General features: G+C 53.4%; 3 protein-coding genes across 3 annotated transcripts; 1 reads left to right on the top strand and 2 right to left on the bottom strand.

Moving 5' to 3' along the window:
- Positions 1 to 1,053: 1,053 nt before the first annotated feature.
- On the bottom strand, positions 1,054 to 1,599 carry CTAM01_13881 (uncharacterized protein; the record flags this gene model as incomplete). Its single annotated transcript, XM_060529883.1, has 1 exon — positions 1,054 to 1,599. The coding sequence occupies one exon, from the start codon at positions 1,597 to 1,599 to the stop codon at positions 1,054 to 1,056; it is 546 nt and encodes a 181-aa protein (XP_060375542.1).
- Positions 1,600 to 3,442: 1,843 nt separating this feature from the next.
- CTAM01_13880 (uncharacterized protein) lies at positions 3,443 to 6,326 on the top strand (the record flags this gene model as incomplete). The annotated part of the gene is made up of 3 exons (XM_060529882.1): positions 3,443 to 4,762; positions 4,812 to 5,002; positions 5,054 to 6,326. 3 exons carry the CDS (start codon positions 3,443 to 3,445, stop codon positions 6,324 to 6,326), a joined length of 2,784 nt encoding a protein of 927 aa, XP_060375541.1.
- Positions 6,327 to 6,678: 352 nt separating this feature from the next.
- CTAM01_13879 (uncharacterized protein) lies at positions 6,679 to 7,215 on the bottom strand (the record flags this gene model as incomplete). Its single annotated transcript, XM_060529881.1, has 1 exon — positions 6,679 to 7,215. The coding sequence occupies one exon, from the start codon at positions 7,213 to 7,215 to the stop codon at positions 6,679 to 6,681; it is 537 nt and encodes a 178-aa protein (XP_060375540.1).
- Positions 7,216 to 11,375: the final 4,160 nt, after the last annotated feature.

Here is an 11,375-nt window from a genome sequence, read left to right as displayed (position 1 = left end):
CTGACCGAAGTACCCTGTTCGACCTTCCCAAAGCAAACATGGTGGAACTTTGTAGCTCCTTATCAACCAAACGACCAGGACCCAAGTATTTGGAAAAAGGTTCGCATTTCCAAATACCCCGACTTATCATGGCACAGCAGGTCTGTCACTCAGCAGCCTACTAGCCCGCAGTGTGAGCTGAGCTGATTCGATGACACCGAAAGATAACCCAAAAAGCTGTCTCGTCGCCTGATGGCTGCCACACCCACATCCTAACATGCGCATTCGAATCGATCCGAAGCGCGTCATCGACAGCTAAGGCAACATCTTTATTGTCCCATCCAGATACTACAACCGCGTCCCAACCTGGTGTCTATGCTTGTTGAAAAAAAAAAAAAAACAATCGGCCTCTTCCGAGGAGTGGATGACTCCAATGGCGATCACGAACCCTCAGAGCCACTCGGCTCGCGTGCCCCGGGCCATGGACCCAGCCATCAACAATTCCAGGGTAGATCTTTGCTGGAGCACGACTTTAAGCACGACTTTGGACTCCAGAAGTCGTGCTTTGGCTCGCGTCACTTTACATTAACATTGCCGACTCCTCGGGCCTACTTGATGGAGTGTTCTCATGTATGGACCCGTCGGCGTCTGTTCGCCTTGCCGTCGGGACCCACGTAAAGAGGGAGCATGCCGCTTAGCGTCAGCTCTTGACGACTTTCTCTCTTATGAGCTGCCCGATGAGCGTTATGCTAAAGACCACCTCTGGCTAGCCCAGGTCCGCTGTAGTCTCAAAGCCGCAGCTCGGACAACAAACTGCTACTTAGTGCGTATTGACTGACATTTCATGTCAGGTCACCTTCATTTTAGGTCAGCAAGGAGCCCGTCGCCGGCTGTTCGTGCTAGTGAGACGCACTGCAGGGATCACCTTGGCTCCGCGGATATTGGGGTCGAAAATTCGAGAACATTAGCCGGTACCTATTATCTCTTGTTCCGTTGGAAAATGTTTTCGGCATCTCGCAACTTGCGGTTCATATCTCGGGGCTTGTCACCCACTCACCATTCACTTACCATTTGTTACGCTGTACTTCTCTCGCTGCTTTCAGCGGATTTCCTGTGGTCTTCAACGAGGCTGAAGACGCCTAACGCTATGCCCCATGATGGACGAGAATGAGAGCAGCCACCAAAGTCAGCCACTAGCCACGCCTCGGCTTTGACAGGACAGCACGGACGAGCCTGCGGTGCAACCGGCCGAAAGCATGTTGACCGCCGCTCGGCAGTGCCCACAGGAGCCGCCCAATGCCATGGCAATTTCCAATTAAAAGATGGCACTCGAGTCTGAATCGTGGCGTCCTTAGACAGAGATCTGCTTTGTCTTGCGGCCATTCCGCGGAAACTCGCCCCCAGTCCGTTCCTTGGCCCAGTCCCGCCGCCCGCCCCTTGGAGGTAGCTGAAATGGAAAACCTGCGATCGCGACCTTTTAACGACCAGACGGGTTAGTTTGGAGCGGCGCTGTTCGGGTGTGTCTCTGACAGTACCTTGACCATTGGCCGTGCTCACCAAATGGCTTATCGGATGGAACCAGGAGTGCCAGGTTGGCTTGGTGGAAGGCCGTTGGAACATGCACCATGCTTCTACGGCGTTAGTCCACTGCCTGCGGCAGCTCCCCCAGCTTTTCCCTCCCAGGCCGATGGCTTGGTTGCTTGGCTAACGAGGGGAGGGCCAGAAGCGAGCAGCAAGCCGTCCATCCTTCATGATGGTTGACGGCGGACGGCGGCGCTCTTTGAATCTCATCTGCGATGTAGACCTGGGCCGAGGGAGATGTCGGAGGGCTCCCCGGTTGGAACCTGATGCTTGGTTGGTGACAGTTCGCGACGCTGTCTCTTAGTCTCTCTGGCTCTCTCACCACGGCCTTTCCGAAAAGGGGGAGGGCCTAGTTGATAGGATACCTACAGACAGGCACGATGATTGGTGGTCTGAGTCAGGACTCGGTCGCTGGCGTCTTTTAGGCCGACCAGGACGCTCTTTCACCTTCTTAATCTAGAACAGTGGTGGCACCATTGTGCCTATTCCCCGCCTCCTGGCCACCCTGGAAATTGGAATTGGTCGCCTACCCGTCGACAACTTTCGCACAGGCCCATGGTATCAATGTCGACATGTCGGGCACATTGGACGAAATCCCAGGGCTCTCCTGGGCGCGGAGGCTGGAGAGAGGCACACCCACACCCACATACACACGCAGTAGGGCGAGCGTGAGGGACAGAGGGAGTGCGCATGTACCCACAGAGTCAATCAAAGGACGAACCGCCTTGCCCCCAGCTTCGATAGCAAAGGCAGGCCCCCCATCCGCCATCGAGGGTTCCCCCCAACTCGTCTTGCTTCTCTCGGTCGAATTGGTAGCCAGCGCCCGCTCCGACCAGCAAAAGGCGTTGTGAATGGTTCCCCATTCGTTTAGCAGACGCCCGGACTGCCAGACCGTCTGAACAGCCATTGGCTATGTAACGCTTCTTTACCCCCTCCCTTCGCGCAGCTCCACGGACCTAGCTACGGTTCTGGCTGCTGGGAGGCCCTCTTATCACTGAAAAAGAGAGACCCGAAGGGACGGGATACGGGCTTGTTCTACCCATGTGCCACGCTCGCTTTCCTTGTTGAGGAAATTACGCGAAGGAACTTTTGCCTGCAGCTTTCACCACACGGAGGAACTTGGCGACCGCCGACCAATGCCAGTTCAACACCGGAAAGTGGTCTTCGTCTTTCTCGACCAAGAGAGAGAGAGTGCGAAAGAGACAGACAGGCCGCGAAGGAAGAGAGAGAGAGAGACTGGGAGAAAGAGAGGAAGCGGGAGCCCTACCACTCACTTTACCATTACCAGCCCAAATTGAACGGACGAACTGGCCTGGAGCAACGGCTCCCCCGTCCATTGTCCCCCCCATCTCACCCCCATATCTCTCTCTACTGCACAAGACAACATTGCTTGTCGTTCCGCCCGTTCAGTTCCAGCTCTGGCTTCCCGTCCTATCCTAACCCGACCTGTCTGTTCCTGACCCGTCCTGACCTCGACCTGTGTCAACTGTCGGGGGGCCCTTCAGTCAGTCTTTAATCTTTTCGAACCCTCTCGTTACCCATACTGGGCCATGACGCTTTCTCCTCTGCCGCTCTATTTTTAACTTGGCAGCCAGAGTGACCGAGACCTTCTCTTTTATGTGGCGACGATCATGGGCACTTTTGTCTGGTCTCCTCCCACGCTCTCGTCTTTCATTTGAAGGCCCAGTGGCACCCCCTCCATTTTGACGGGCAATTGATGCTTGCCACCAGGGCAGCGCGCTGGGCTTCTTGGATGAATCGCATTCGACGACGACACGAGGCACCTGTCCTACCGAGGAGCTTTGACTCGTCCCGAGTCTTGACATCTTTCTAGCCAGCGGTCCGAACCTCTGCTCCACGGGGGACGCGGGACGCGGCCGAGATGTTCAATCATTCTGGGGACAAACCACCCCGCGGTGTTCCCTCTGGATCAGAATACGGAGGCAGTCAGCATGGCCGCCTCGCCCTCAACACATCTGGTCAAGCATATTCTAGGTTCGGTGTTCCGCTCAACTTTGGCGGTCCCTCGACATGTCCACCGCCGCAGCAAGATTCCGTCCGGAGGGACTTCGACTCATCTATGGACTGGACTTCACCAGTCGCGCAGCAGAACGCGCGCTTCGACGTTGGGTCTTCGATGAACAGCGCGCCACAGCAAGATGAAGGAATGGAACTCGATGAATTCAGTCCCCCTGCCGGAGTGTCCAACTTGATTGCGCGCTTTGAGGGGATTCGCGCCGCACCACCAAGCAGTAATAGGATCATGAGCCCGGCCAGTTCAGTCGCAAGCCCATCAATAGCGAGCCCATCGTCGGCACACTTTGGCAGTATGCACGGCAGCACAGCAAACATGAGCTCTTCAGGAATGAGTAGAATCACAAGTCCAGTCGCTCACAGCCCGGCCACGCCCACTTTCTTCCGTGCTCCGGAATCATATCGTCCTCCAGTGCCCAGACATACGAAGCCAGTTTTGGATCGCGCACCCTCTAATATTCCCGTGTTCACGCCGGACTCACGATTTGGAGATGGAAACAGTCGTATGGCTATTGCTGCTGGTCCCTCGAACCCCGCGCCTCCTCCTCAGGTGCATCACCATCAGCCTCAGCAGTATCAACCGCAGCAGCAGCAACATCAACCACAGCAACATCAGCACCAACACCAACACCAACACCAACAACAGGCACAGCAACAACAGCAACAGGCACAGCAGCAGCAACAACAAACCGCCGACTTCAGTCAGCTAGATCCTTTCCTCAATACGTCAAACAAGGGGTTTCAGTCACAAGCCAACGCCTTCAATTTTCCGACGACGAATGACTTCAACAATACGACGACTAAGCACTTTGCAACCCAAGCAAGCAACTTTAGTCCCCAACCAAACACGTTCAGCGCAGTCTCTAAACCCTTCGCTTCCCAATCCAATGCCTTCAATCAGTCGGCAACAACCTTCAGTGCTGCCAACGCTTTTAGCTCCCCTGCAAATGCCTTCAACTCACTACCAACCACGAATACCTTCAGCCCACCCCCGAATGCCAACGCCTTCAGTCCGCCACCTACTACCGCATTTAGTCCTGCTCCCACACCCTTCAGCCCGGCAACGTCGACGTTCAGCCCAGCACCGACACCTGCCCCGAGCCTCATGCCCGGCACCCCGGGTGTGATGCAAACGCCTTTTGGCCCTCCGCCTACGACATCATTCCCAGTACGTTTCTTCTTGGCTTGATAAGGTGTTCCATCTAACCATCGTGCAGGGTCATGCTCGAGCACCCAGTATTGCCCCCACTCCAAAGCCTGCGACAGGCAGTCGGCCATCTCGGGAGCAGGTTCCTGCCGAGGCATGGGAGTCTTTCAAGGGGACCATCAAGCATCTGTATCTGGAAGAACGCCGTCCTCTGAAAGAGGTCATGCAGATCATGGCGGATCAGTATGGCTTCCAAGCAACGTAAGTATCCATTCCAGATCCACGCCCCTTCATCTCATCTCACTGTCGTAGGCCGAAGATGTACAAGACCAGATTCTCTCAGTGGGGCTTCGTGAAAAACAACACCGAGGACGAAGTGAAGAGACTTCTTTCTATGAAGTTCCAACGCGATGCCGAGGGCAAAGTGTCCGAATTCGTTCGCAACGGTAGAGTGGTCAATCTGGGCACGTATCTCAAGAGGAAGGGAGTGACGGAGTACGATCTTGTCGACTTTGAAACGCCAGCTCAGCTCCCGTCATATGTGCGATGTCGTACCCCGACACCGCCGCCCGCTCCGGGCTATCTGCGATCACCAGACCTGCTCCGAGCGCAGGAGACGATTGTTGGGAATATGCGGAAAGCATTCTTGCATTGCCGCCAGTTCGAGGTCGAAATTGACAAGCAGGTCGGATGGACATCGATTATGTTATGGGGTGCGGGATCAAGCGACATGTTTGCTGATGCGAACAAGAAATTCGAAATGGGCGAACACGACGCGGGCGGTCATCAACTAATGAAGGCATTCAAACGACTGGAGATGGATCTCAAACAACTATCACCACAAGGCATCAAGGAACTTTTGCTGGGAATGGTGCATCGCGACGCGGGCATGATGACTGCTCTGTGCAAGTACCTGGCGGCGTATTCATCGACGAACTTTGAACGCTCGCATCCCCTACGACAGACATTTTCTACACTATACGAGGTGCAACAGAAGCATGGTCCGATCACACTATCGGAGCTTGTCTGGGGCTGCATTCCTACCATCGCCGAAGAACTTGAAGCCATCTACGGACGGCGTCACCCTTACGTAGCCAGGACGTGGATCGACTTGGCCATCTTTTACAACCACGCCAACCCCGAGAGACTCGAGAAACTGCTCTCCGAACTCCAGCCACTACGAAGGCAAATAGCAGGTCGTCACGGACAAGGCAGTGCGGAGGATCTGGCTTTGCGATATGCTGTTGTTCAGCTCATGCAAGCAGCCTGGCCCAACGCCGACAATACGAGGATGGAGGCCTTGGAACTATGGACTGCGATGAAGGATGGCGGCCTCGTCTTTCCAGTGCGAGGAGCAGAGCACAACACCTTTTGCTACCACAGCCCACTCAAGATCGATCCGTGGGAAAGACGATGCAGGGAGCGATATGACATTGGGACTCAATTCTTCCAACAACACTGCGGCATCAAGGTGCTGCCCTATTTCGAAGAGGACATGCATTACACAGAGCATGCCCCCGACTCGCATTCGGCCTTGGCAGCAGCCTTGGGCCACATGCCGCAATCCAAGTTCTCGCTCATTTAGTCGAGCGGGCAAAGTACCGCGTGGCAGATACTTTGATCGACGTGTCAACTTCTTTGGCGAAACTCATCACCATGGTCGTAATGTTGTATCGACCTTCGCCATCAGACGAGCCACGGACAAGTGGCATTCCTTACTTTTCTTAATATTTTCTTATTTAGTGATTCGAGAAGAGGACGCTACGATGCGACGGCCGCAGAAAAAAAAGCCCCTTCGAGCAGGCAAACGAAGGCGAGTACACCGGTTTGTCGGGATTGGGATCAATGATACCTCAGAGGCCAAACACAAAGCAGGGGATTTTTTGGATAATTATTCGGAGTATTTTGGGTCAGGGCATAACGCCATGGATGACATGTCATGGCCGGCGTCTGGGAGGGGGCTTTCCGATTCCAACACACAGCGAGCAGACGTTTTTACGGAATGACACAACTGTACAATAGCATTTGACGCACGGAGAAAGGCGCAGAGGATGAAATCCCGATACCAATGAGACGCGAGAAGAGGCGGAGATTAGTAGTCCAGCGACGAATGGAAAGACGAAAGATGAAACGATGTTCAAGAGTACGATGGATATTTTCCGCGAGAAAGACAACGACGATTGATGATGATTCCCCCCGAATAGGATGGCCCGGAGGTTGTTGTGGACGTGGTTGAAGCTGTGAGATGAAGGGACGGAGCAAGTGTGGGGAGATGAGCGGCGCGCCAAACCGAAACGGAGGGGATGAGAAACCAACCAGCCGAACCGAGTGCCCTGAACGGGCTGATCTACACGAACTCTCAGGCACGGGAACGGAGCCGAGTTGGACGAAGGAGGGGGGGCCAGCCGCGAGCGTTTCCGAGGCCCTGGGGCAAGCGAGCATGACGCGATAAGAGAATTCCCACTTTCGCCCATTTGCGGATTCCCATCACCGACACCCTCATCATTTCAGCTGTAGGGGAGTTCCCACTCCCAGAGGACATGCAGCTGCATGGCCGTGCAGGAAGCCCGGCCATGGGCTCTGTAGTTGGATGGAGTAGGTTTCTGTCGACACCTGAATCGAGAGTCGCATGCCCAGCAACAGGTGCTTCTTTTCGCCTGGCTCTTGGCCGCTTGGCTGTCAGGTCGGTTTCGGTATCCTCCGGACGACGGCTGTAGCCTGTGAGGTCTGAGGGGAGCCGGTTCGGGCGGAGGGTTTGATGGGTTTCCGACACCGGGTGTCCCGTATCGGAGCCACTTTTGACACGGAACGATGATGCCGCGCATTTTAGAGATTCACTGGAATACTAGGCAAGCTTGTCGTCTGTCACGGTTATGAGAGTCCTGATGGCTCATGTGTCGGCGAAGCACAGTTACAAAGACCGACATTGCCGGTGCTGATGGTCCTGCGGGGACGAAATGGCTCTTTTTCCGTTTTGTTTCTTTGCCAAGCCGGGATTTCCGTCCAATGTGTACGGAGTACTTCCCACCCTTGCCCTGAACGGATCTCTCCCAGCTGTCAGCATCTGCATACGGAGTTGTAGTATAGGGCCCAGAACAGGGGAGTCTTTCAGGGCCGCTTTCTCGAACCCACACTGTCCACTGTTCCACACCCACCACAGCTTCGTCCGTGTCGAGGGCTGGGAAGCGCGAGACGAGGGTGGGTCTAGATTTGGGTAGATAGCCTCCACTAAACAAACAAATAATGGAAACTTGGCCTGTTCAAATCTGGCTGTGCGTGCGCGTGCGAGTCCTGGTAGATCCGTAATCCGCAGACTGGATTATCAAATAAGTATCCGCATGGGAGGGAGAAAAGAACGAGCAAGCGATGAAGCAAGGCCACGGTCCGGCCCCAGATCCCGACTAGGCCGGGGGGTGCTGATGCAGGTGCTAGGTGCTAGGTGTGCCATTCGGGCTTTGGAGATTTGAAGTGTGATTGCCGCGACAGATTGACTTGACATGTGCTTTTGTCGCTTTTTTTTTCTTGGGTGGTCGTCTCTGTCGCATGTCTACTTGCCTTTTTCGTGGGTTTTTGTTTTGTTTGTCTACTAATAGGGAGGCTGAGTTGTTTCCTTGTTATCCCGCTGTTATTTTCGTGAGATCATTTTTCCTTTGTTGGATCTATGAAGGTGAAGGTACTTTGTTTGTTGGGTTTCTCCGATGAGAGTTGGAGTCCATGTTTGCTTGCTTGGCGTGCTTGACTACAGACAAGATAGACAGCATGACAGAGCCCACGGGCCAACACCGATTCGCACCTGCCCATGACGGCATGATGCTGCGGTAAGGAAGGCCCCAGGATCGCCGTTGTTGCGCAATTGGAGATGCACAGAGGCTTGATTTTTTTTTTTTTTACGTTTGGGATACGGAATGAATTGCTTGATTTTGAAGCCAAGACTTGCCGATTTCACGTGCTGGAGGGGGGGATGATGGGATGCAGGGGCCATCCTGTGGGCGGATAGTGGCTTTATTTCATCTCATCTTTTTTGGCGTCTGCGCGAAGGTGTGTATGGAGGTACGGAGACTGTCAGGGCGGGTTGGGCGTTATGCGCGCGTGGGATGAGGAGGTTGCGGGGTGGTTGGTGCGCTTGGTGAAGCTTTTTCGTCTTCATTAATCGTGGAGTTCATAAAGTTTCTTTGATTATCGTATCGGCCATGCTTTTTTTCTACCTTGTTGCGCGATGTTGTGTAAAGTGAGATGATGAAGCTTCTACATCGCCGTGCTTATCTTTTGGGGATGCCGGGAAAAGTATGAACGGTGGGTTATTTAAAGTATCCGTACTTTGGGATGGTTTTGTCGTTTCGGTCCGGCGGGCAAGTCGAGTTTCCCGGATAAGGCTTCCGAGTGATCGAGATTGTCGGAGATGGCTGCGGAGCCGCACGTCTTCTGTCGCCGTGTAGCATCCATGTGATGTTGTCTTGCTGATTTTACGTCGCCGTGATGACGGCGTTGGGAGTAGAGTAGGTAGAGTAGACTAATGGTATCTAATTCCTGGGTCACTACGTCAGCAATTAGCACCCGCTCGTCCTCCCCACCTCTGTCAAGTGTCTGGTCGCGCGAGATCCCTTGGGTTGGTGATCCGGCTTGTCCATCTCTCGGATCTTTCCGCCGTTAGTGGACGTGGCTTGTAGGTCGGTGTTGGTGTCATGTCGTTCATGTAGCTATCATTGGTGCAGAGAGGATGAAGATGGGATGGGAGGGGGAGATCTCTGGGGGAGGACAACTTGAGGCTGAAGCTTGTGGCAAGCTTGGCGTCTGCTAGGGCTGAGAGGATTACCGGTAGGGTCGGGCTTGATTTTAAGTTGGGCTGAAGTTGATCATCTTTGGGTTGTGAGATCGGCGGGAAGGGCTTGAGATACATCCTCGCGTGAGAAGGGACCCGTGGGTGTGGTTTGGGTTTGGTGATCTACATTGTTGATCACGTCTGTGGGTTTAAGACGGGTTGCGCGCGACGCGCGGGGGCTCTTTTGGATGTCTGCTTTTACGACCTGGCTCGAGAAAGTACTGGGCATAGAGTTCTTGATACTTGTCCGATATTAACAAGAAGTTTAGACCCAATTTCTCCGAGTAATATTGCAGATGTGAAACCGTCCAGAGGAGGATTTGGGTGCGGGGGATGTTGTTGGGCTGTTAGTTTGTTATCTGACTTGCCGGCTACTCGCATTGATGACATGTCGTTGTACCAGAAATGCGATGTTCGCCGCGCTTGATGGCTTCTTAGGCGGCTCTCCTTTGCGCCGACTATACTTTATTCTACATTTCTTCACTCAAACAGCAAATGGTATCTCTTCAGTTATATTCTATTCAGCCTCCCTAGCCTCCTGGGGTCTTACTATCATCAACGCCCCTTCCTCGACCCGCAAATTAAGGCAGTTTCAGCACAGGAGAAACGGCAGGCAAACACAGGCGTGTTATTTGATTCGTTTGGTACATTGAATCTGACCCATCATCAGATTCGACAAAGCAGGACCAAGTGATGCGTAAGTAGTCTCTCGTGCCAATTGCACCCCATGTAATTCATGAAGGCGCGCGCCCTTCTCCACCGCCGCGTCTCGCACCAAAACGCACATCCTAGGCGGCACTTCTATGTTCCTTTGGAATGACGATACAGTCCCTGGAAATTCGGACACAGCGCACAGAATCTCTAACATCTAAATCTAAAGTTTTTTTCACTGATCAATTCCAAAGAAATCTCGTAGACGATACTTGGAACTCCTCAGCAAGCCAACCCGCTTGCCTAGATAAATCAGCATACAACATACCTCTCAAGACGTGAAATTCAAGCCCACAACCTCGTCTAAACTACTCAAAACGAACCAAAACAAGACCCAGTACTGAACTTCATCAAAAACTACTCATTCACCATATACCAGCACCCAAACACCACCAAAAACAAAAGATTGCGTCGAGGGGGAATCGAACCCCCGGCTCCCCGACGCTGCTTGATGGCAACGGAGAATTTTACCACTAAACCATCGACGCTGGATGATTGAGAATCGCTTGAAGCGACTCTGGTTGGGGACGAGGGCGAGGGAGAGGGCTCTTGTTTGATTGTTGCGTGGGAGGGGCTATTGCGGAGGATGAGGGTTTTCGTGAGGATTTTTGAGGGGCGGGGCGCGGGGCAGGGACGGATGCATGGAGGGGCAGAGATGGGGTCGATGGTGGGGCTGAGAATTGGGAATGATGAGGGTTTGGAGGTTGTGGTATTGCGATTGTAAGTCTTCAGATATTTTCTGTATGTTTCCTCTGTTTGCTTTGGAAGTTCTTGTGATGGTTTGGTGCTTGCTTCGAAAGGTTGTGAAGTGAGGGGGCGTGATGAGAGTAGTAGAAGTACTGCGTTCAAGCTTCCTCGGGCCTACTTGCACGACTTCGATGCCTTTGAGACGTTCGAGTCTTTGGTACATAAGGGCTATTTGGCAAGTATGATTGCAGCTTTCGAAGGGGGTAGGATGTAAGCGGCCAGAAAGTTCTGCTCGCAGCCTTTTACAGTCATTTTAGATGCAAAAAAGCTTTTGGCGAGTTTCATGGTTTAAAAGAATATCTATGTCTATGTAAGAAGCAACGCTGCCTCTGATCGAGGGATCTATGAGAGTCTCGG

The sequence above is a fragment of the Colletotrichum tamarilloi genome, assembly GCF_030869305.1.
Source record: "Colletotrichum tamarilloi strain Tom-12 chromosome Unknown Scaffold_107.1, whole genome shotgun sequence".
Taxonomy (NCBI): domain Eukaryota; kingdom Fungi; phylum Ascomycota; class Sordariomycetes; order Glomerellales; family Glomerellaceae; genus Colletotrichum; species Colletotrichum tamarilloi.
Note: the sequence above shows the minus strand (reverse complement) of the source record. Positions and strands in the feature narration are given on the sequence as shown.